General features: G+C 49.3%; 1 protein-coding gene across 1 annotated transcript in view; it reads right to left on the reverse strand.

The window, feature by feature from the left end:
* OTOG (otogelin) overlaps positions 1–25,257 on the reverse strand; it is a 595,066-nt gene that overhangs the window by 154,916 nt on the left and 414,893 nt on the right. The window contains exons 33-36 of the mRNA XM_075326471.1: positions 22,544–25,173; positions 22,156–22,324; positions 20,472–20,617; positions 19,663–19,752 (exon numbers count right to left, since the gene is read on the reverse strand). Of these exons, the coding sequence (XP_075182586.1) occupies positions 19,663–19,752; positions 20,472–20,617; positions 22,156–22,324; positions 22,544–25,173 (3,035 nt within the window). The remainder of the gene's footprint in view (positions 1–19,662; positions 19,753–20,471; positions 20,618–22,155; positions 22,325–22,543; positions 25,174–25,257) is intronic.

Raw genomic sequence — 25,257 nt, forward strand, 5'->3', positions numbered from 1 at the left:
TTTATAGGCATAGCTATACACTGCTGCCATCTAGTGGAGGAGCATAACCATTACTTTCCTGTCAGTCTATTTATAGGCATAGCTATATACTGCTGCCATCTAGTGGAGGAGCATAGCCATTTCTTTCCTGCCATTCTATTTATAGGCATAGCTATACACTGCTGCCATCTAGTGGAGGAGCATAGTCATTACTTTCCTGTCAGATTATTTATAGGCATAGCTATACACTGCTGCCATCTAGTGGAGGAGCATAGTCATTACTTTCCTGTCATTCTATTTATAAGCATAGCTATACACTGCTGCCATCTAGTGGAGGAGGATAGTCATTACTTTCCTGTCAGATTATTTATAGGCATAGCTATACACTGCTGCCATCTAGTGGAGGAGCATAGTCATTACTTTCCTGTCATTCTATTTATAGGCATAGCTATACACTGCTGCCATCTAGTGGAGGAGGATAGTCATTACTTTCCTGTCATTCTATTTATAGGCATAGCTATACACTGCTGCCATCTAGTGGAGGAGCATAGTCATTACTTTCCTGTCAGATTATTTATAGGCATAGCTATACACTGCTGCCATCTAGTGGAGGAGCATAGTCATTACTTTCCTGTCAGATTATTTATAGGCATAGCTATACACTGCTGCCATCTAGTGGAGGAGCATAGTCATTACTTTCCTGTCATTCTATTTATAGGCATAGCTATACACTGCTGCCATCTAGTGGAGGAGCATAGTCATTACTTTCCTGTCATTCTATTTATAGGCATAGCTATACACTGCTGACATCTAGTGGAGGAGCATAGCCATTACTTTCTTGTCAGATTAGTTATAGGCATAGCTATACACTGCTGCCATCTAGTGGAGGAGCATAGCCATTACTTTCCTGTCATTCTATTTATAGGCATAGCTATACACTGCTGCCATCTAGTGGAGGAGGATAGTCATTACTTTCCTGTCATTCTGTTTATAGGCATAGCTATACACTGCTGCCATCTAGTGGAGGAGGATAGTCATTACTTTCCTGTCAGATTATTTATAGGCGTATCTATACACTGCTGCCATCTAGTGGAGGAGCATAGCCATTACTTTCCTGTCAGATTATTTATAGGCATAGCTATACACTGCTGCCATCTAGTGGAGGAGCATAGTCATTACTTTCCTGTCAGATTATTTATAGGCATAGCTATACACTGCTGCCATCTAGTGGAGGAGCATAGTCATTACTTTCCTGTCATTCTATTTATAGGCATAGCTATACACTGCTGCCATCTAGTGGAGGAGCATAGTCATTACTTTCCTGTCATTCTATTTATAGGCATAGCTATACACTGCTGCCATCTAGTGGAGGAGCATAGCCATTACTTTCTTGTCAGATTAGTTATAGGCATAGCTATACACTGCTGCCATCTAGTGGAGGAGCATAGCCATTACTTTCCTGTCATTCTATTTATAGGCATAGCTATACACTGCTGCCATCTAGTGGAGGAGCATAGCCATTACTTTCCTGTCATTCTATTTATAGGCATAGCTATACACTGCTGCCATCTAGTGGAGGAGGATAGTCATTACTTTCCTGTCATTCTGTTTATAGGCATAGCTATACACTGCTGCCATCTAGTGGAGGAGCATAGCCATTACTTTCCTGTCATTCTATTTATAGGCATAGCCATACACTGCTGCCATCTAGTGGAGGAGCATAGTCATTACTTTCCTGACAGATTATTTATAGGCATAGCTATACACTGCTGCCATCTAGTGGAGGAGCATAGCCATTACTTTCCTGTCATTCTATTTATAGGCATAGCTATACACTGCTGCCATCTAGTGGAGGAGCATAGCCATTACTTTCTTGTCAGATTAGTTATAGGCATAGCTATACACTGCTGCCATCTAGTGGAGGAGCATAGTCATTACTTTCCTGTCATTCTATTTATAGGCATAGCTATACACTGCTGCCATCTAGTGGAGGAGCATAGCCATTACTTTCCTGTCATTCTATTTATAGGCATAGCTATACACTGCTGCCATCTAGTGGAGGAGCATAGCCATTACTTTCTTGTCAGATTAGTTATAGGCATAGCTATACACTGCTGCCATCTAGTGGAGGAGCATAGTCATTACTTTCCTGTCATTCTATTTATAGGCATAGCTATACAGTGCTGCCATCTAGTGGAGGAGCATAGCCATTACTTTCCTGTCATTCTATTTATAGGCATAGCTATACACTGCTGCCATCTAGTGGAGGAGCATAGCCATTACTTTCCTGTCAGATTATTTATAGGCATAGCTATACACTGCAGCCATCTAGTGGAGGAGCATAGCCATTACTTTCCTGTCATTCTATTTATAGGCATAGCTATACACTGCTGCCATCTAGTGGAGGCGCATAGTCATTACTTTCCTGTCATTCTATTTATAGGCATAGCTATACACTGCTGCCATCTAGTGGAGGAGCATAGTCATTACTTTCCTGTCAGATTATTTATAGGCGTATCTATACACTGCTGCCATCTAGTGGAGGAGCATAGCCATTACTTTCTTGTCAGATTAGTTATAGGCATAGCTATACACTGCTGCCATCTAGTGGAGGAGCATAGCCATTACTTTCCTGTCATTCTATTTATAGGCATAGCTATACACTGCTGCCATCTAGTGGAGGAGCATAGTCATTACTTTCCTGTCATTCTATTTATAGGCATAGCTATACACTGCTGCCATCTAGTGGAGGAGCATAGTCATTACTTTCCTGTCAGATTATTTATAGGCGTATCTATACACTGCTGCCATCTAGTGGAGGAGCATAGTCAATACTTTCCTGTCAGATTAGTTATAGGCGTATCTATACACTGCTGCCATCTAGTGGAGGAGCATAGCCATTACTTTCCTGACAGATTATTTATAAGCATAGCTATACAGTGCTGCCATCTAGTGGAGGAGCATAGCCATTACTTTCCTGTCAGATTATTTATAGGCATAGCTATACACTGCTGCCATCTAGTGGAGGAGCATAGCCATTACTTTCCTGTCATTCTATTTATAGGCATAGCTATACACTGCTGCCATCTAGTGGAGGAGCATAGTCATTACTTTCCTGTCATTCTATTTATAGGCATAGCTATACACTGCTGCCATCTAGTGGAGGAGCATAGTCATTACTTTCCTGTCAGATTATTTATAGGCGTATCTATACACTGCTGCCATCTAGTGGAGGAGCATAGTCAATACTTTCCTGTCAGATTAGTTATAGGCGTATCTATACACTGCTGCCATCTAGTGGAGGAGCATAGCCATTACTTTCCTGACAGATTATTTATAAGCATAGCTATACACTGCTGCCATCTAGTGGAGGAGCATAGCCATTACTTTCCTGTCAGATTATTTATAGGCATAGCTATACACTGCTGCCATCTAGTGGAGGAGCATAGTCATTACTTTCCTGTCATTCTATTTATAGGCATAGCTATACACTGCTGCCATCTAGTGGAGGAGCATAGTCATTACTTTCCTGTCAGATTATTTATAGGCGTATCTATACACTGCTGCCATCAGCGGCTGTGCATCCCATACCAGCTGCTGCAAGTATCCATGCCGGCCGCCGCTCAGAACCATCTATCCTGGAGGAGTCACCATTCTGCCCGCTGCGGCTAGTCCCAGGGTCTGTACTGTGTCCTTGGTGCCAGCTGCTGGCGTAGGCAATCCCCTGGGGCTGCCCTCTGCTGGCTGCTTACCAGTGTGTGAACCTGCTGTCTCTTCCTGAGGCCGTAGTGAAGACTCGGTGGCCGGTCCAGTTCACTCCTCCAGGCAAGCGAGTGGTACCTTTGGTCCAGTGGACCCACTAAACAGTGCTCGCCCCGCAAGTATAACAGTTTGCCCAGGCCATGGATCCCGCTGGCCCCGACCCCGCTCAATTCGCCGGTTTACAGCAAGAAGTTGTATGGTAATGTGAAGAACAGAAATGGATGCTGACTCGTCTACAGCCTCTGGATGCCGCTTCCAGGCCATGTCTTTCTCAAATGCGGTACTGGCTGCGGGTCCTACCCCAGCAGCAAGTCCGGGTCCAAGTACCGGCTCCGTTTGAAGTCCCCTTCATGATGACATAACAATGGTCTGCACTCAATTTAAAGAGGCTGGCGGTGCACGTGAAAAGAGGGCAATGCCCTGAAGTCATATAACAATAAATTCACTGCACTCGATTTGTAAATTTGCCAGAAGGTGAAAAAACATTTATTTAATCATGTGATCAAGCAACATCCAACGACGTTTCGACCTGCCTGGGTCTTAGGCGGGCTTTGCACGCTGCGACATCGATAACAATGTGTTACCGATGCTGCAGCGATAGTCCCGCCCCCGTCGCACGTTCGATATATAGTGAAAGCTGGCGTAGCGATTATTATCGCTACGGCAGCTTTACACGCACATACCTGCCGTGCGACGTCGCTCTGGCCGGCGACCCGCCTCCTTCCTTAGGGGGCGGGTCGTGCGGCGTCACAGTGACGTCACACGGCAGGCGGCCAATTGAAGTGGAGGGGCGGAGATGAGCAGGATGTAAACATCCCGCCCACCTCCGTCCTTCTCATTGCAGCCGGGAGGCAGGTAAGGTGAAGTTCCTCGCTCCTGCGGCTTCACACACAGCGATGTGTGCGGCCGCAGGAACGAGGAACTACATCGTACCTGTCGCTCCCCCGGCATTATGGAAATGTCGGAGGCTGCAGCGATGATACGATGACGACGATTTTGCGCTCGTTCATCGTATCATCTAGGATTTACACACTACGACATCGCAAGTGACGCCGGATGTGCGTCACTTTCGATTTGACCCCACCGACATCGCACCTGCGATGTCGTAGTGTACAAAGCCCGCCTTAGTCAAGTTGCTGTATAGTAGGTGACTGAGGGGTGAAGGATGATGTGAGGACACGAGATTCAAACAGCAATAGCGCTGCTGCGCCTGCATAACATACTTATCTCCAAGGCACTTTTTCATATACTCCCGTGCTTCAGGGCACATCATCCTTCACCCCTCAGTCACCTACTATACAGCAACTTGACTAAGACCCAGGCAGGTCGAAACGTCGTTGGATGTTGCTTGATCACATGATTAAATAAATGTTTTTTCACCTTCTGGCAAATTTACAAATCGAGTGCAGTGAATTTATTGTTATATGAAGTCCCCTTCATGCATTATCAGCGATCCTTAATTAAGCAAAGGCTTCATAAACCAGTGCTCCCTGCACTTCAAGCTGCTGCAGCACCTATTCCCCTCGATCGGACCAAGGTGGCCTCTATGAAGTGTCAAAGCTCTGGTGTGGATCGATCCATTATAGGAGAGAAATTATCCGATCATTCAGAGTCTGACGGCCTTCTTGGCGACATTCTGCAAGGTGTGGGATGAGCTGGGCCAAATCTCCTCAGCCGTATCCTCACTGCTCAGACTCCGCCAAGCAAGCCTCTCCATAGGCCAGTATGCTATCCAGATCCACACCATGTCCTCCACACTGCTGGAAAAACAAAGCTCAGGTGGCTGCATTCTGGGAAGGTTTGTGTAGCATCCTGTGCCTAGTCGCCACACTCCCTTACTGGGGCTGGTTACCACATACACACATTCACCCACACTCCCTTACTGGGGCCGCTCACCACATACACACACATTCCCCCACACTCCCTTACTGGGGCTGGTTACCACATACACACATTCACCCACACTCCCTTACTGGGGCCGCTCACCACATACACACACATTCCCCCACACTCCCTTACTGGGGCTGGTTACCACATACACACATTCACCCACACTCCCTTACTGGGGCCGCTCACCACATACACACACATTCCCCCACACTCCCTTACTGGGGCTGGTTACCACATACACACATTCACCCACACTCCCTTACTGGGGCCGCTCACCACATACACACACATTCCCCCACACTCCCTTACTGGGGCTGGTTACCACATACACACATTCACCCACACTCCCTTACTGGGGCCGCTCACCACATACACACACATTCCCCCACACTCCCTTACTGGGGCTGGTTACCACATACACACATTCACCCACACTCCCTTACTGGGGCCGCTCACCACATACACACACATTCCCCCACACTCCCTTACTGGGGCTGGTTACCACATACACACATTCACCCACACTCCATTACTGGGGCCGCTCACCACATACACACACATTCCCCCACACTCCCTTACTGGGGCTGGTTACCACATACACACATTCACCCACACTCCATTACTGGGGCCGCTCACCACATACACACACATTCCCCCACACTCCCTTACTGGGGCTGGTTACCACATACACACATTCACCCACACTCCCTTACTGAGGCTGGTTACCACATACACACATTCACCCACACTCCCTTACTGGGGCTGGTTACCACATACACACATTCACCCACACTCCCTTACTGGGGCTGGTTACCACATACACACATTCACCCACACTCCCTTACTGGGGCCGCTCACCACATACACACACATTCCCCCACACTCCCTTACTGGGGCTGGTTACCACATACACACATTCACCCACACTCCATTACTGGGGCCGCTCACCACATACACACACATTCCCCCACACTCCCTTACTGGGACCGGTCACCACATACACACATTCACCCACACTCCCTTACTGGGGCCGGTCACCCCATACACACATTCCACCACACTCCCTTACTGGGGCCGCTCACCACATACACACACATTCCCCCACACTCCCTTACTGGGGCCGCTCACCACATACACACACATTCCCCCACACTCCCTTACTGGGGCCGCTCACCACATACACACACATTCCCCCACACTCCCTTACTGGGGCCGCTCACCACATACACACACATTCCCCCACACTCCCTTACTGGGGCCGCTCACCACATACACACACATTCACCCACACTCCCTTACTGGGGCCGCTCACCACATACACACACATTCCCCCACACTCCCTTACTGGGGCCGGTCACCACATACACACATTCACCCACACTCCATTACTGGGGCCGCTCACCACATACACACACATTCCCCCACACTCCCTTACTGGGACCGGTCACCACATACACACATTCACCCACACTCCCTTACTGGGGCCGGTCACCCCATACACACATTCCACCACACTCCCTTACTGGGGCTGGTTACCACATACACACATTCACCCACACTCCCTTACTGGGGCTGGTTACCACATACACACACATTCCCCCACACTCCCTTACTGGGGCCGCTCACCACATACACACATTCACCCACACTCCCTTACTGGGGCCGCTCACCACATACACACACATTCCCCCACACTCCCTTACTGGGGCTGGTTACCACATACACACATTCACCCACACTCCCTTACTGGGGCCGATCACCACATACACACACATTCCCCCACACTCCCTTACTGGGGCTGGTTACCACATACACACATTCACCCACACTCCCTTACTGGGGCTGGTTACCACATACACACATTCTCCTCCACTCCCACACTGGGGCCGGTCACCACATACACACATTCACCCACACTCCCTTACTGGGGCCGCTCACCACATACACACACATTCCCCCACACTCCCTTACTGGGGCTGGTCACCACATACACACATTCTCCTCCACTCCCACACTGGGGCCGGTCACCACATACACACATTCACCCACACTCCCTTACTGGGGCCGCTCACCACATACACACACATTCCCCCACACTCCCTTACTGGGGCTGGTTACCACATACACACATTCACCCACACTCCCTTACTGGGGCCGCTCACCACATACACACACATTCCCCCACACTCCCTTACTGGGGCTGGTTACCACATACACACATTCCCCCACACTCCATTACTGGGGCTGGTCACCGCATACACACATTCCCCCACACTCCCTTACTGGGGCTGGTTATCACATACACACATTCACCCACACTCCCTTACTGGGGCTGGTTACCACATACACACATTCTCCTCCACTCCCACACTGGGGCCGGTCACCACATACACACATTCACCCACACTCCCTTACTGGGGCCGCTCACCACATACACACACATTCCCCCACACTCCCTTACTGGGGCTGGTCACCACATACACACATTCTCCTCCACTCCCACACTGGGGCCGGTCACCACATACACACATTCACCCACACTCCCTTACTGGGGCCGCTCACCACATACACACACATTCCCCCACACTCCCTTACTGGGGCTGGTTACCACATACACACATTCCCCCACACTCCCTTACTGGGGCCGCTCACCACATAAACACACATTCCCCCACACTCCCTTACTGGGGCTGGTTACCACATACACACATTCACCCACACTCCCTTACTGGGGCTGGTCACCACATACACACACATTCCCCCACACTCCATTACTGGGGCTGGTTACCACATACACACATTCCCCCACACTCCCTTACTGGGGCTGGTTACCACATACACACATTCACCCACACTCCCTTACTGGGGCCGGTCACCACATACACACATTCACCCACACTCCCTTACTGGGGCCACTCACCACATACACACACGTTCCCCCACACTCCCTTACTGGGGCCGCTCACCACATACACACATTCACCCACACTCCCTTACTGGGGCCGCTCACCACATACACACACATTCCCCCACACTCCCTTACTGGGGCTGGTCACCACATACACACATTCTCCTCCACTCCCACACTGGGGCCGGTCACCACATACACACATTCACCCACACTCCCTTACTGGGGCCGCTCACCACATACACACACGTTCCCCCACACTCCCTTACTGGGGCTGGTTACCACATACACACATTCACCCACACTCCCTTACTGGGGCCGCTCACCACATACACACATTTGCCCACACTCCCTTACTGGGGCCGCTCACCACATACACACATTTGCCCACACTCCCTTACTGGGGCCGCTCACCACATACACACATTTGCCCACACTCCCTTACTGGGGCCGCTCACCACATACACACATTCACCCACACTCCCTTACTGGGGCCGCTCACCACATACACACATTTGCCCACACTCCCTTACTGGGGCCGCTCACCACATACACACATTTGCCCACACTCCCTTACTGGGGCCGCTCACCACATACACACATTTGCCCACACTCCCTTACTGGGGACGCTCACCACATACACACATTTGCCCACACTCCCTTACTGGGGCCACTCACCACATACACACATTTGCCCACACTCCCTTACTGGGGACGCTCACCACATACACACACATTCTCCTCCACTCCCACACTGGGGCCGCTCACCACATGCACACATTTTCCCCCACTCTTTTACTGGGGCCGCTCACCACATGCACACATTCACCCACACTCCATTACTGGGGCCGCTCACCGCATACACACATTTGCCCACACTCCATTACTGGGGCAGGTCACCACATACACACATTTCCCCACACTCCATTACTGGGGCCGGTCACCACATACACACATTCACCCACACTCCATTACTGGGGCCGCTCACCGCATACACACATTCACCCACACTCCCTTACTGGGGCTGGTTACCACATACACACATTCTCCTCCCCTCCCTTACTGGGGCTGGTCACCACATACACACATTCACCCACACTCCATTACTGGGGCCGCTCACCGCATACACACATTTGCCCACACTCCATTACTGGGGCAGGTCACCACATACACACATTTCCCCACACTCCATTACTGGGGCCGGTCACCACATACACACATTCACCCACACTCCATTACTGGGGCCGCTCACCGCATACACACATTCACCCACACTCCCTTACTGGGGCTGGTTACCACATACACACATTCTCCCCCCCTCCCTTACTGGGGCTGGTCACCACATACACACACATTCTCCTCCACTTCCACACTGGGGCCGCTCACCACATGCACACATTATCCCCCACTCCCTTAGTGGGGCCGGTCATCTGAGCTGATGATAAGGCTTGTGGGCACAAATTTAGAGACAGGTGGAGTGGAAGTCTGTGTGAGGTGAAAGGGAGAGTGGAGATGTCCTATCCTGAGGTAACTGATAAAACATCTGGAGGGGCAGCTACACATTGGCAGGGTATCAGTCCCTAGGCCACCAGGACTTTCAAGGTCAGTGGCAAACTGAGAGACTGCTATTAACCTTTTTATAAGGAGCAGTGAATTGCTCAGGAGCTCAGTGACCCGTTTAAGTCTGGAAACTTCTAGAAGAAATAATGAGTTTTCCTTCAGGATGCAAGTCGCCTGCTCGCTGGAAGGGATTAAAAATGCAGAGTTTTCTTGTCTTGAAAATCCTAGGACTTCAAGACACCTTCTCCCAGGTAGGAAAGTAGTAGCAGAAAAAATCCACGACCACCACACAGCAGAGGAGCAAAACTCTCATTGGGGCAGGAAGAACTGTCATAATTGTGAATGCTGTGAGGAATATTCCAGACTGTTCTGCAGAGCGTCAGTAACAGGTGAAAGATTCCTGTCCTGTCTCTGGCTGAATTATTCTCTGCTGCGCCGTTCCTACCTCACCATCCCCAGGAACCAGCCCTAGTTGAGTGGGGGCAGGAAAAAGGACAACCGTCCGACACTGCGCATCACGATCTAACTCCTGGGGCCCACCAGCAGTGCCCGGCCATACCACAGCCGAACATCCCAACTGGCATCACAAACTCCTTATTTGTTTATTTATTTAATTTTTTCTCTCCCCCTTTTAAATACTATTGTTAAACCGCCATTACTAAAGCCTGTTGCACGCCCCTGATATGGACACATTGCCACTCGGACCCACCACCATGACATCAGAGGTCTACCGGGGGTGGGAAAGTTCACCTTTTCCTGGTGTCATCAACAGGGTTCACAATCCAATGGAAACCCCATTGGATTTCGAATCCTATTCGTGACGCTAGGAAAAGCTGGAAGGATTAAGGACAAGCTGGCGGGTCGAGACCTGCCATCTTCTCTGGACGATCTAGTATCACTAGGGCTATCCGCATCGACCTTCGGTTCCAAGAATGATGCAGAGTCGAACCATGAGAAGAGGTTGTTGCGCCTGGCTCCTTCATTCCAGAGGCCCCTTGTGCCACTGTGGCACCTCTCAGGATTCAGTCGCCACAGGGTACTGCACCTACTACGGGGCTCAGTGGTTAGCACTGCAGTCTTGCAGCGCTGGGGTCCTGGGTTGAAATCCCACCAAGGACACCATCTGCAAGGAGTTTGTATGTTCTCCCCGTGTTTGCGTGGGTTTCCTCCGGGTACTCCGGTTTCCTCCCACACTCCAAAGACATACAGATAGGGACTCTAGATTGAGAGCCTCAATGGGGACAGTGTTGCAAATGTATGTAAAGCGCTGTGGAATTAATAGCGCTATATAAATGAATAAAATTATTATTAATTAATTATTATTATTACTTGAAGGTGCAGTATTCATCCCGGTAAGGAGGAGGTTAATGTCTGGAGTTTCTCACTTACACAACACACTTTCACAACACATACAGTCAGGTGGTCCCCACAGGAACTGGGACAAAGGTGGTCACCATAACAACAGGTTTTTCCCAGCCACTGAGAGTCATCAGGAGGGAGGGGGAGCACTGGAGAAATACAGGAACACAGAGACATTCAAGTTAGAATAGACTGGGACATTGCAAGAATAAGGTCCTTCAGGAGCGTGCTTAAGAGCTTCCCAAGGGAGACCTGACTAGACTGGGAGAAGGCTGGAGACACAGATAGGAGAAGAGCTCAATATTGGTAGTGCCTGTGGGACAAAGGAGAACTAACAGTCGCCTGGAAGTGAGCTTAACTGTTCCCCAAGATAGGCGCTGATCAGGGTGCAGAGCCCTAGGGCGATACAGACTTTAAGTTGGATCACCAAATTCTGCAGGACAGGGAGATCGCATATTTCCCTGGCCACGACTAGTTCCTGGAGCAAAGTGACATATAGGACTTGGGATCGGGATTGTAGCCAGGCCCCACGGCGAGGGTCCGTGCCACCTGCATACGGGATGAGACACTTGAGACTTTAGACGAATATTGGGGTCCCCAAGTGCTTCAAGACACGGGAATCCGACACAGAGAGAGCGCAACAAGGAAGGGCCCACAGACTGCCATAGTGGACTTAACATCCGACCAGCCAGGGATCAGTTGAGGCCTCCAGGGCAGCGTACCCGCTTGTGAGTAAAATACCTGGAACCGCAACCGCTGCCTCAGCATCTTATTACTAGCGCCGTCGCTGTGCCTTGGCGCCAACGGCCAAGACTCCAGCCCTCTTCTTCGTCCCCTGGGGCCCGCTCCACCTGTGGGGAGAAGAACCATCTCGGCTGTGACATTACCATCTGCCCCATAGGACAGCAAACGCAGCGGTGGCTAATCCCTGGCCGCATACCGTAGGTGGCGTCATGACAACTTCCATCAACCACCTCCAACACCCTTCCCTTTCACTGTACGCCTTGGGGCCACGGAACCGGGACAGGCCACCCGTGACTTCGCAGAGACCTGTATCACCGGCTCGGCAATGAGTAAAGGTGAGCCAATTGACCCCTTTGCCCCGTGGGTGCTACACCACTACCAGTAATTCCTGCTGTATCCTTCGAGCTCATGGAGATAGATCATGTACGTCCAGCCTGCCGCTGCTGGGAGATCCGTCGCACCATTGAAGGGTGCTTCTACTACGGAAGTCCTATGCACCTAATCCGCTTCTGCCCCAAGAAGCCAGGAAACTTCCCTTCCTAGGGTCAGTAGGAGAGGCTACCCTAGGTGATTGCAAGTACTCTTCACCTCTATATATCACAGTGTCCGTAACCAGTGGTTCTCTGAAGTGGCTCTTCTGGACTCTGGTCCTGACAAGAATTTCAGACAACAGATTATAGTGGATCGGTACTAGATTCCTGTTTGTCAGCTGCAAACTCCCATTACTGGGCTGGCGGTGGAGAGAAAGCCTCTGCCCGAGGCCATCCAGTTCGTCACCAAGGAAGTTGTCCTACGTGTGGGAATGTGTCATGGGTATTGTCATGGTAACGAGGGGTATGGGCACCTAGACTGACCTAAGATTAGGAAGCCCTTAATTATTCCTTATTCCAGGGGTAAGCTCGATGGTAGCCAGGCCTGGACTGCCATCATGACCCTCACTTCTGAGCAGCACTGGTCTAACACCCCCTCCCCCCTTCCCCTCGGGGCGGGCTGGGACCGGAGTAAAGAATCCCACAAATACTGACAGACAGAGGAAAATCTAAGCTCGAACTCACTGCAAGCACACAGGGGAAAAGACAATACGTGCTCAGGGAGGAAATAAACAGACAACAAGAGTATATCCACATCACACCAAATAGCAAACAGTTCACCAACAGCTGGGTCACCACGCAGAAAGACCGATAATGCTGGAGCAGAGCTAGAGCTATCTTCAGCATGTGAGACTATGTTCCAAATCTATAAAATAGTGGAGGCGGCTGTGATAGGATATCAGCAACCGGTGACCCCAGCAGCCACTCACCAGCCAGCAGGGATTAACTCCTGCTAAACCGAAGAGCAGAGAGCACAAAACAGTCAACGACTCTGGCTGAGCAACTAAGAAACATCAGATTGCCTGCCACACTCTGCAATGGAAATAGTCTGGAGACACCACGACAGAATGCTGCTTATGGAGAGAATCACCTTCCACGTTCTTTTGGGAATGTCGCATCCGCTGTTACTGGGCATACTGCGTCTTCGGAAGCATGAAACAGTGCTGGACTGGAGATCTGGAGACATGCTCATGTGGGGGTCACAGCTGCCACGAAAGTTGTCTTGTTTCCGTGCAACCTCCTCGACCGCCTTTGAGACCCTCTAACCTTTCGGGTCTGCGGTTTGCCTACTGGGCCTATGAGGATGTCTTTGAAAAGAAAGAGGCCGAGACTCTGCCGCCACACAGACAGTACGACTGCCCTATCGACCTATGCCCTGGGTCTACTCCTCCCTCTGGTCATATTTATCCTCTGTCTCAGGCCAAGACCCAGGCTATGTCCGAGTACATAAAGGAGAACCTGGCAAGAGGTTTAATTCAAAAGTCTTCCTCACCGACCGGAGACTGTTTCTTCAGCCACATATCGACTACAGCGGTGTCAATCAAATCATGGTCAAGAACAAGTACCTGCTACAGCTTATACCGGAATTGTTTGACCGACTCCTAGGTTCCAGGATATTCTCCAAGCTCAACCTCTGTGGTGCATACAAGATGGCTTTAGCTCCCTCAAGCAGGCCTACTCTTCGGCTCCGGCGCTGCATACACCAGAGACTAGCAAGCAGTTTATCTTGGAGGTGGATGCTTCGTCCTCTGGTGCCGGGGTGGTCCTCACGCAGAAGTCAGCTATGGGTAAAACAGTAACTTGTGGATTCTTTTCCAGGGCTTTCTTTCTGGTGGGATGAAATTACTCGACTGGCGACCGAGAATTGCTGGCAATCAAATTGGCCATGGAAGAGTGCTGATACCTTTTGGAAGGAGCTGTGCATCCAGTCATCATTTTCACCAACCACAAGAACCTGGCTTATATCCAGTCGGCTCAGAGGTTGAATCCGCACCAAGCCTGGTGGTCGCTGTTATCCGCCCGCTTTGACTTCATTCTGCATTTCCGCTCTGATGAGAACATCAAGGCTGATGTGCTGTCACGGTCATTTCTGTTGGCCAATCAGGAGGAGGAACCTCAGCACATTATCGCAGGGAAGGTGCCGCCTGCAATATACTGCCGGGAAGGTGCCGCCTGCAATATACTGCCGGGAAGGTGCCACCTGCAATATACTGCCGGGAAGGTGCGGCCTAAAATATACTGCCGGGAAGGTGCGGCCTAAAATATACTGCCGGGAAGGTGCCGCCAGCGACATACTGCCGGGAAGGTGCCGCCAGCGACATACTGCCGGGAAGGTGCCGCCAGCGACATACTGCCGGGAAGGTGCCGCCAGCGACATACTGCCGGGAAGGTGCCGCCAGCGACATACTGCCGGGAAGGTGCCGCCAGCGACATACTGCCGGGAAGGTGCCGCCAGCGACATACTGCCGGGAAGGTGCCGCCAGCGACATACTGCCGGGAAGGTGCCGCCTGCAATATACTGCCGGGAAGGTGCCGCCTGCAATAAAGTTTTGAGAATGCTACAAATATTAATTTTTACAAAGTTTACTGCTTAAGTTTTTCTAATGGCAATTTGCATATACTCCAGAATGTCATAAAGAGTGATCAGCTTAACAGCAATTACTTGCAAAGTCAATATTGGCAAAGAAAATGAACTTTAACCCCCAAAACACATTTCAACATCATTGCATTCCTACCTTAAAAGGAGCAGCTAACATTGTTTTAGTGATTGTTCCAGTAACACAGGTGTGGGTGTTGATGAGGACAGGGCTGGCGATCAGTCATGATTAAGTAAGAATGACACCACTGGACACTTTAAAAGGAGGCTGGTGCTTGGTATCATTGTTTCTCTTCAGTTAACCATGGTTATCTCTAAAGAAACATGTGCAGCCATCATTGCTCTGCACAAAAATGGCCTAACAAGGAAGAGTATCGCAGCTACAAAGATTGCACCTCAGTCAACAATCTATCGCATCATCAAGAACTTCAAGGAGAGAGCTTCCATTGTTGCCAAAAAGGCTCCAGGGCGCCCAAGAAGGACCAGCAAACGCCAGGACCGTATCTTAAACCTGTTTCAGCTGCAGGATGGGAGTACCAGCAGTGGCGAGCTAGCTCAGCAATGGCAGCAGGCTGGTGTGAGTGCTTCTGCACGCACCGTGAGGCGGAGAGTGCTTGAGCAAGGCCTGGTTTCAAGGAGGGCAGCAAAGAAGCCACTTCTCTCCAGAAAAAGCATCAGGGACCGACTGATATTCTGCAAAAGGTACAGGGAGTGGACTGCTGAGGACTGGGGGAAAGTCATTTTCTCAGATGAATCCACTCTTCGATTGTTTGGGACATCTGGAAAACAGCTTATTAGGAGAAGAAGAGGTGAGCGCTAGCACCAGTCTTGTCTCATGCCAACTGTTAAGCATCCTGAAACCATTCATGTGTGGGGTTGCTTCTCAGCCAAGGGAATCGCACCACTCACAGTCTGGCCTAAAAACACAGCCATGAATAAAGAATGGTACCAGAATGTCCTCCAAGAGCAACTTCTCCCAACTGTCCAAGAGCAGTTTGGCGCCCAACAATGTCTTTTCCAGCATGATGGAGCACCTTGCCATAAAGCAAAGGGGATCACTAAATGGCTCATGGAACAAAACAGAGATTTTGGGTCCATGGCCTGGAAACTCCCCAGATCTTAATCCCATTGAGAACTTGTGGCCAATCATCAAGAGACGGGTGGACAAACAAAAACCAACAAATTCTGGCAACATGCAAGCATTGTTTATACAAGAATGGACAACTATCAGTCAGGATTTGCTCCAGAAGTTGATTGAGAGCATGCCAGGGAGAACTGCAGAAGGGTCAACGCTGCAAATATTCACTTGCTGCATTAACTGATTCTAACTGTCAATATAACCTTTTGGTCTCATAATATGATTGCAATTATATTTCTGTATGTGATGTAAACATCAGACAAACACTTAAAAACCAGAGGGCAACAGATCATGTGAAAATATCATTTTTGTGTCATTCTCAAAACTTTTGGCCATGACTGTACTGCCAGGAAGGTGCTGCCAGTGACATACTGCCAGGAAGGTGCTGCCAGCGACATACTGCCAGGAAGGTGCTGCCAGCGACATACTGCCTGGAGCATGTTTATGGCATTTTTTCTTCTTAGTAATGGGACCGTTTTTCCATAGGTTACTTTTAGATTTATCAGTAAATACAGTGCCTTGCGAAAGTATTCAGCCCGCTTGAATTTTTCAACCTTTCCCCACATTTCAGGCTTCAAACATAAAGATAAAAATGTTAATGTTCTGGTGAAGAATCAACAACAAGTGGGACACAACTGTGAAGGTGAACGAAATGTATTGCTTACTAGCTGTACTACCCGGCTTCGTCCGGGTTAATAACTGTTGTTAACAAAATAAAATGAATTTATTAACATTCCCGGGATATAATGCATAAATAGAATGTATTAACGCCCGGGATAGTAACTGTCTCTCTGTTTCTCTCCCATTCTCTGTCTGTCTCCCCCTCTGTATATATCTCTTTGTCTGTCTGTCTCTTTCCCTGTCTGTCTCTGACTGTCTCTGTCTCTTTCTCCATCTGTCTCAATCTCTTTCCCTGTCTGTCTATCTCTGTCACTTTCCCTGTCTGTTTCTTTCCCTGTGTCTGCCTCTTTCCCTGTCTGTGTCTGCCTCTTTCCCTGTCTGTGTCTGCCTCTTTCCCTGTCTGTGTCTGCCTCTTTCCCTGTCTGTGTCTGCCTCTTTCCCTGTCTGTGTCTGCCTCTTTCCCTGTCTGTGTCTGCCTCTTTCCCTGTCTGCATTGTGACACGCCAAAATTCCATATATGGGCGTGGTTGCGCATTCTTCTGAAGTTCTAGACTATAGGTATATGGTGTGCACACAGCAATAAATGAGGGGGGTTTGAGGTGCTAGTGAGTGGACCAGGGTCCAGACTATAGTATACAAATTCAAACACTGCACTCTCATTCAAGATAAGGTAGAAAAAGAAACCAACAGATTCGTTTTTTAAGTCAAAAGGTTTTTTTGTGTTTTATTTGTGAACAAATTCAAGTGGAGGGGGACGTTTCGACCTAAACGTAGGCCTTCTTCACGCCACTTTACACTGAAAAAATGGTAAAACAAATGTGATCACTATTTACAATATAATACATTTTCACTTATTTATAGAGACAATATACATATATACACAGTAGAGAAAGTTCCATGTCGGGATTGAGTCTTTGCAAAAGACAGTACAATATATATCAACAGTTACCCATAGGATATCGGGTTCTACATGAAATGCATGTTGCGTTTCATCAAAACATAGCCTATGACACTCTCGGGGTCCAGAAGTGGGAGTGTGCAAAATTTTGTGGCTGTAGCTGCGACGGTACAGATGCCAATCCCGGACACACACACACATATACACATACACATACATACACACATACAGCTTTATATATTAGATTTTAAGCTTAAAACAAACAAACAAAAAAAAACATTGGGGCATGCAATATTATTCATCCCGTGTAAGTGAATCCTTTGTAGCGCCCCTTTTGCTGTGATTACAGCTGCAGTCTCTTGGGGGATGTGTCTATCAGTTTTGCACATGGAGAGCTGAAATTCTCGCCCATTCTTCCTTTGTAAACAGCTGGAGCTGAGTGAGGTTGGATGGAGGCGTATATGAGCAGCAGTTTTCAGCTCTTTCCACAGGTTCTCGATTAGGTTCAGGTCTGGACTGTGACTTGGCCATTCTATCACCTGGATACGGTTATTTGTGAACCTTCCATTGTAGATTTTGCTTTATGTTTGGGATCATTGTCTTGTTGGAAGACAAATCTCCGTCCCAGTCTCGGGTCTTTTGCAGACTCCAACAGGTTTTCTTCAAGAATGGTCCTGTATTGGCTCCATCCATTTTCCCATCAATTTTCACCATCTTCCCTGTCCCTGCTGAAGAAAAGCAGGCCCAAACCATGATGCTGCCACCACCATGTTTGACAGCAGGGATGGTGTGTTCAGGGTGATGAGCTGTGTTGCTTTTACGGCAAACATATCGTTTGGCATTGTGCCCAAATAGTTGGATTTTGGTTTCATGTGACCAGAGCACTTTCTTCCACATGTTTGGTGTCTCCAGGTGGCTTGTGGCAAACTGTAAACAACACTTTTTATTATGGATATCCTTGAGAAATGGCTTTCTTCTTGCCACTCTTCCATAAAGGCCAGATTTGTGCAGTGTACGACTGATTGTTGTCCTATGGACAGACTCTCCCCCCTCAGCTGTAGATCTCTGCAGATCATCCAGAGGGATCATGGACCTCTTGGCTGCATCTCTGCTCAGTCTTCTCCTTGTGTGAGATGACAGTTTGCATGGAGATGTTTAAAGCTGTGGAAATCTTTTTGTAACCAAATCTGGCTTTAAACATCTCCACAACAGTATCATGGACCTGCCTGTTGTGTTCCTTGGTCTTCATGATGCTCTCTGCGCTTTACACAGAACACTGAGACTATCACAGAGCAGGGGCATTATACGGAGACTTGATTACACACAGGGGCTTATATTTATCATCATCAGTCATTTAGGACAACATTGGATCATTCACAGATCCTCAATCAACTTCTGTAGTGAGTTTCTGCACTGAAAGTAAAGGGGATGAATATTACACACCTCAATTTTCAGTTATTTATTTTTTAAAAAAGTTTAAAATAAACAATAAATTTAGTTTAACTTCACAATTGTGTCACTTGCTGTTGATTCTTCACCAGAATTTTTACCTCTATGTTTGAAGCCTGAAATGTGGGAAAAGGTTGACAAATTCAAGTGGGCTGAATACTTTCGCAAGGCACTGTATTTTGTGAGTTAACCCTGTGAAAGAAGAGACATCGTTATCATCACACTTTTATGCCACGGATGAGCAGAGCTCTGCACACAATACAGCCAGGGTGCAGAGCAATACCACAGGAAACACTGTGACCCCCCGACCAACAGCCGTCAAAAATACCATCAATTATCTATGTCATCACTGAGTGAAATGATTCCATGTGGGACGGGGTCACTTACTTTCCGTCTTAAGCGATCGATAATGATCTGGTTGGCTTCATAGGTCAGCTCCAGTACAGATAAGCAAAAAGCAACATTTCCCTCATAAACCTGTGAGTAAAGAGAAGGTGGTTAGTCCGTACAATCCCTGTCCTGCCCGTCCCCTGCCCGTCCCCTGCCCATCCCCTGCCCGTCCCCTGCCCATCCCCTGCCCGTCCCCTGCCCGTCTCTTGCCCATCCCCTGCCCGTCTCTTGCCCATCCCCTGCCCGTCTCCTGCCCGTCTCTTGCCCGTCCCCTGCCCGTCCCCTGCCCGTCTCTTGCCCATCCCCTGCCCGTCCCCTGCCCGTCTCTTGCCCATCCCCTGCCCGTCCCCTGCCCGTCTCTTGCCCGTCCCCTGCCAGTCCCCTGCCCGTCTCTTGCCCATCCCCTGCCCGTCTCCTGCCCGTCTCTTGCCCATCCCCTGCCCGTCCCCTGCCCGTCTCTTGCCCATCCCCTGCCCGTCTCTTGCCCATCCCCTGCCCGTCTCCTGCCCGTCTCTTGCCCATCCCCTGCCCGTCCCCTGCCCGTCTCTTGCCCATCCCCTGCCCGTCCCCTGCCCGTCTCTTGCCCATCCCCTGCCCGTCTCCTGCCCGTCTCTTGCCCGTCCCCTGCCAGTCCCCTGCCCCACATCTAGTATGTGTCTCCAGACCAAATGACTGACAAAACTGAAAGAAGAGCGGGGGACATCATCCTTGAGGAGAACGCTAATATCCGCTCTGTTCTCCCACAATCTGTGCTCTGAGAGTCTCCTCCACCCGTCTCCATATGATGATAACTGGCCAATTCTCACCTGCTTCATGTGTCCGCACTGAGAAACCTGCACCGTGATAGACTCATCCTCGCTCAGAGTCAGAATGTACGAGGCCTCCTTATACAGCCCAAGATAACGGCCATCAAATGTGACAAAACTCAAGTCTGAGAAGATGGAGCAGCGGCCTGGAACGAGATGAAGATTGTCTGATCACCACCACATGGAGAGAGCTAGAGGAAGGAAGAAGAAATCACCATAATATGTCCACATGTCACAGACCACAGCCACAGCCACATGTCACAGACCACAGCCACATGTCACAGACCACAGCCACAGCCACATGTCACAGACCACAGCCACATGTCACAGACAACAGCCACGTCCACATGTCACAGACCACAGCCACATGTCACAGACCACAGCCACGTCCACATGTCACAGACCACAGCCACGTCCACATGTCACAGACCACAGCCACGTCCACATGTCACAGTCCACAGCCACGTCCACATGTCACAGACCACAGCCACGTCCACATGTCACAGACCACAGCCACGTCCACATGTCACAGACCACAGCCACGTCCACATGTCACAGACCACAGCCACATCCACATGTCACAGACCACAGCCACGTCCACATGTCACAGACCACAGCCACATGTCACAGACCACAGCCACATGTCACAGACCACAGCCATGTCCACAGGTTACAAACACCACAGCCACGTCCTAATGTTATAGACAACACAGTCATGTCCACATGTCACAGACCACAGCCACGTCCACAGGTTATAGACACCACAGCCATGTCCACAGGTCATTGACACCACAGCCACAGGTTGACACCACAGCCAGAGGTTATAGACCACAGTCATGTCCACAAGTTATAGACCACAGCCACATCCATAGGTTATAGACCACAGTTACATCCACAGGTTATAGATACCACATCCACATGTTATTGACACCACAGCCACGTCTACAGGTTATTAACACTACAGCCATGTCAACAGGTTATAGACAACAGTCACGTCCACAGGTTATAGACCTCAGCCATGTCCACAAGTTATAGATACCACAGCCATGTCCACAGGTTATAGACCACAGCCACATCCATAGGTTATAGACACAACAGCCACAGGTTATAGACACCACAGCCACGTCCCCAGGTTATAGACCACAGCCACAGGTTATTGACCACAGCCACATCCACAGGTTATAGACCACAGCCACATCCACAGGTTATAGATACCACATCCACATGTTATTGACACCTCAACCACGTCCACAGGGTATTGACACCACAGCCATGTCCACAGGTTATAGACCACACACCATACAGCACAATGCACTTTAATAAGGGCTCTATGCATGGAGACACAGATTTCTCTCATTACATGTAGCAGGAGGCAGATTTTCAGATCACAGTGCGTGGTGGCGCTCACAGAAGAAGCTGCCTTGTTTATGATCTCCATCCGGTGTAAGTGACTGGATTGTAACTTATGAGGTGGGGTTCTGAATGAGTCAGGTTTCCTTTCCCGTGGCGTGAGTGAACAGATCCTCTCTTCTTCAAGTGCAGAACCCCTATACCAATAGATTGAACCATCACCAGTAGGGGCCCCTCCATATCTTTGGTTTTGGGCCCCTCTGCAGTATATCTTCATTCATATTATGTTTACCTTCATGGTCACCACATCAGGCTAGGGTACGCAGATACTTACAGGGGCACTCCCATTTGGGACAACACCGATCTCCATTGATCTGGACAGCGAATCCTAGGAGCCCACAGCCGGGCTGTGTTACGTTGTAGGGACAATGCTGCGATTTATTCACCTGGATTAATTGACCATCCACACAGATATGTTTAATGCATTCGTTTTCTGTGAATGGCTGCAAGACAAAAAGGAGTGCATGAGTAGATTCAACGCCTACACTCGACATGGCTCCCAAAATATCTAGAATGTGTCTGCAGATGCCTGGCTGCTACATACAAGGTGTAGACTACTGGCCACAGGAGAGCACATTGATTAGAAAGCACCATGCCCAGATGTGTCCATCCATACCCCCATATAGCATCCTCAAACACTTCATGTCCCCTGGGCTACTTACTGTGCAGGTCTGGCTTGTGGCAGCTTCTGGTGATGATAGCATGGAGGACACAGTCATTTCACCCAAGATGCTTGGAGCGCGGCTTTGGAGGGCAGGATATAGCGTCTCTGTCTGGTTGAAGGTTCTTGATGACATTGTCACTGGAAGCGGAGGGGACGTTGCTTCTGTCATAAGAGGCAGCCTGTACTGGGGCCGGTTAGTAACACTTGGGGTGGGGGTAGCCGTTTGGATCCCTGCGCCAACTACTTGTATATCATGTGTCGGTAGCAGGGGAGTCACAGGAACATACGTGGCTTTTCCTGGAAATGATGTATGAGGACCAGGCTGAGGAGCAGAATATAAAGCCTCTGCCCATGTGGAATACTTGAGCTCTTTCTGTGAAGTTGATGGGGGTTTTCTTGTGGCCACTGCAGGGGTCACTACAGTCTGTTCCTTAACAGGAGCATGGGATGTGAGAAGAGTGTATGAGACTGACGATGGGGTGATAACTGATGGATGATACCTTGTAGCTGACAAAGCTGCTGTACCTGACACCACTGAGGCTTGCTTGTCCTTCGTGATGGATGGCCAGGCCTCAGCTGATGGACGATATGTAGCTAATGTTTCAGATATGGTCAATGGATGAGAAGCAGAAATGACGTGACTTGTGGTGTTAGAGGCCACGGGTGATGACAGATATCCTTGGTCAGTTGTTATTGCATGAGATGTGAAAATGGTTCCCAGTTGTTCCGTAGATGAAGTTTCTATGGTTACTGGAGGTGTAGCACTGTGCTGGGAAGTTAACATGGGTGTGGAACTAGTAATGGCATGTGTTGTGGACTCTGTGTAGGGTAGCAGGCCCTTCTGCTCCGTGCGTGTACTTACCAACGGTCCAAAATGAGCAACCTCTGGCGATAATAAAATTTGGACTCTTCCGTAGGTTGCCAGACTGGTGGACTGTGTTGTCCTGGAGGTGTACAACAGAGAGTGGTCAGAGACGGCCATGGGTAGAGTCACTGCCGAGGTGGATATCTGTGTTACTGACAGATCTGGCATCATCGTGACACTTGTGCTAGATGTCAATAATGCCAGTCCTGAGAGCTCTTGGTGAGACGTTAGCTCGGCAGCCTCCTGAGTGAGAGGCCGTTTAGTCTCATGCACAGGAACATCTGTAGGCAAGTGTGCTCCTCCTGTGTATATGGTGGATGTTATTGCTCCTGTTACATTGCTTAGGTCTAGGACGAGTGTAGTGGACTCACTCGCTGTTGTGGGTTCGGTTTTGGAGGACATTTGTGTAGTGGAGAATCCTGTGCCGTGGTATGTCATTGCTGCTGTGTGCTCTGTATTGGTAGGGGATGAAGCCCATGAAGTCATTTTTGTGATTATACTGGTATTGACTGCTTCTGAGGTGACATCTCGTAATGTTTGTGACTGGATCCCTTCCTCTTTGGTGAGTACATGAATTGTGTACTTGCTAATTGGCGTAGCTTGAGATGAAGCACTCAGAAATGGAGCTAATCTTGTTCTTTCAGACAGCAGAGGAGTCTGAGGGGTTGAAGATGCTTCCTCAGGTGTTACGGCTGTTGCCGTTGTAGAGGGTTGTGTTGACATGGTTATTCTATCTGATGTTGGCTGATATGTTGCAATGTCAGTAGTCACCAGCCCCCTAGAGCTGCTGGGAGAGTAGCCAAACACAGATTGTAGAAGACTTGAGGTAAGGGATAGCACCGTGAAGACTTCAGGGGCTTCTGTGATGGCCTCTGTGAACACCTCTGATAAGCTGCTTAGTGCCCCTGATATTTTGGTTATTCCTCCTATACTCGCAGTCAGATACTTGGCACCTGAGACTCCTTTTCCCGTCACCTGTTCAGTGGACATTGCGGTGGTTTGCCGAGTGTCTTTGGAGAATATGCTTGTCTCCACCTCTTTACTTGTAAATCCAGATTGTAAGGTTGCGGTCAATTTATCGAGTGGCGTAGAGACCTGGGTATAGATTGCAGTTGTTGTTGGTAGTGATTGTGAGGGTGATACTCTCAGGTCTGATTGCTCTCTGCTTGTATATGGCTCAGTGGTCTCTGGCATAGAGCTGGGGCTTGTATTGAATGTTGCAAATTCCAACATATGTTTGGCTTTTTCGGTTACAGACTCACTAGTCTGAATTACGGCAGCTAAAGTACCTGCTGCTGTGGTGACATTCTGCTCTGCTGTCGGCAGGGTTGCCGGCACAGACTTGATTGCAGAGGTGTTTGTGCCTGGAGCTAGAGACGTAACAGTTCTAGTGACTGGTGCGTGTGAGAGTTCAGATGATGTAGCTGGTATTGACTGAACACTGGCAGCCGATCCCGAAGAGGCTAGTCTACCTAATGTTATTCCAGTCATGGTCCTCAGGGTAGGTGTCAGGGCATCCACAATATCAGTCTCCAATTTGGTGCTTTTACCAGACTGGGGTGTGGTGTGAAGTGTTGCACCTGATGTAAAGCTGTATGATTCAGCACCGATTGTGGAGGAGACAGGTCTGGATACGTATCCAATCACTGACTGGTCTCCTGAGACCTGTGGTGCAGATGATCTGGTCAGATTCATTATGGCAGTCACTCTGGGGTGTTCTGTTGTGATATGGAACATCGTCAGATTGACTGCAGGCTCAATACCTGTTAATAAAAGGTGAAATGTATGAAATTATCAGATATTATAAGTCCACCTTCGTGAAGTCACAATATTGACATGGCCATAAG

Source organism: Anomaloglossus baeobatrachus, chromosome 10 (genome assembly GCF_048569485.1).
Source record: "Anomaloglossus baeobatrachus isolate aAnoBae1 chromosome 10, aAnoBae1.hap1, whole genome shotgun sequence".
Lineage (NCBI taxonomy): Eukaryota > Metazoa > Chordata > Amphibia > Anura > Aromobatidae > Anomaloglossus > Anomaloglossus baeobatrachus.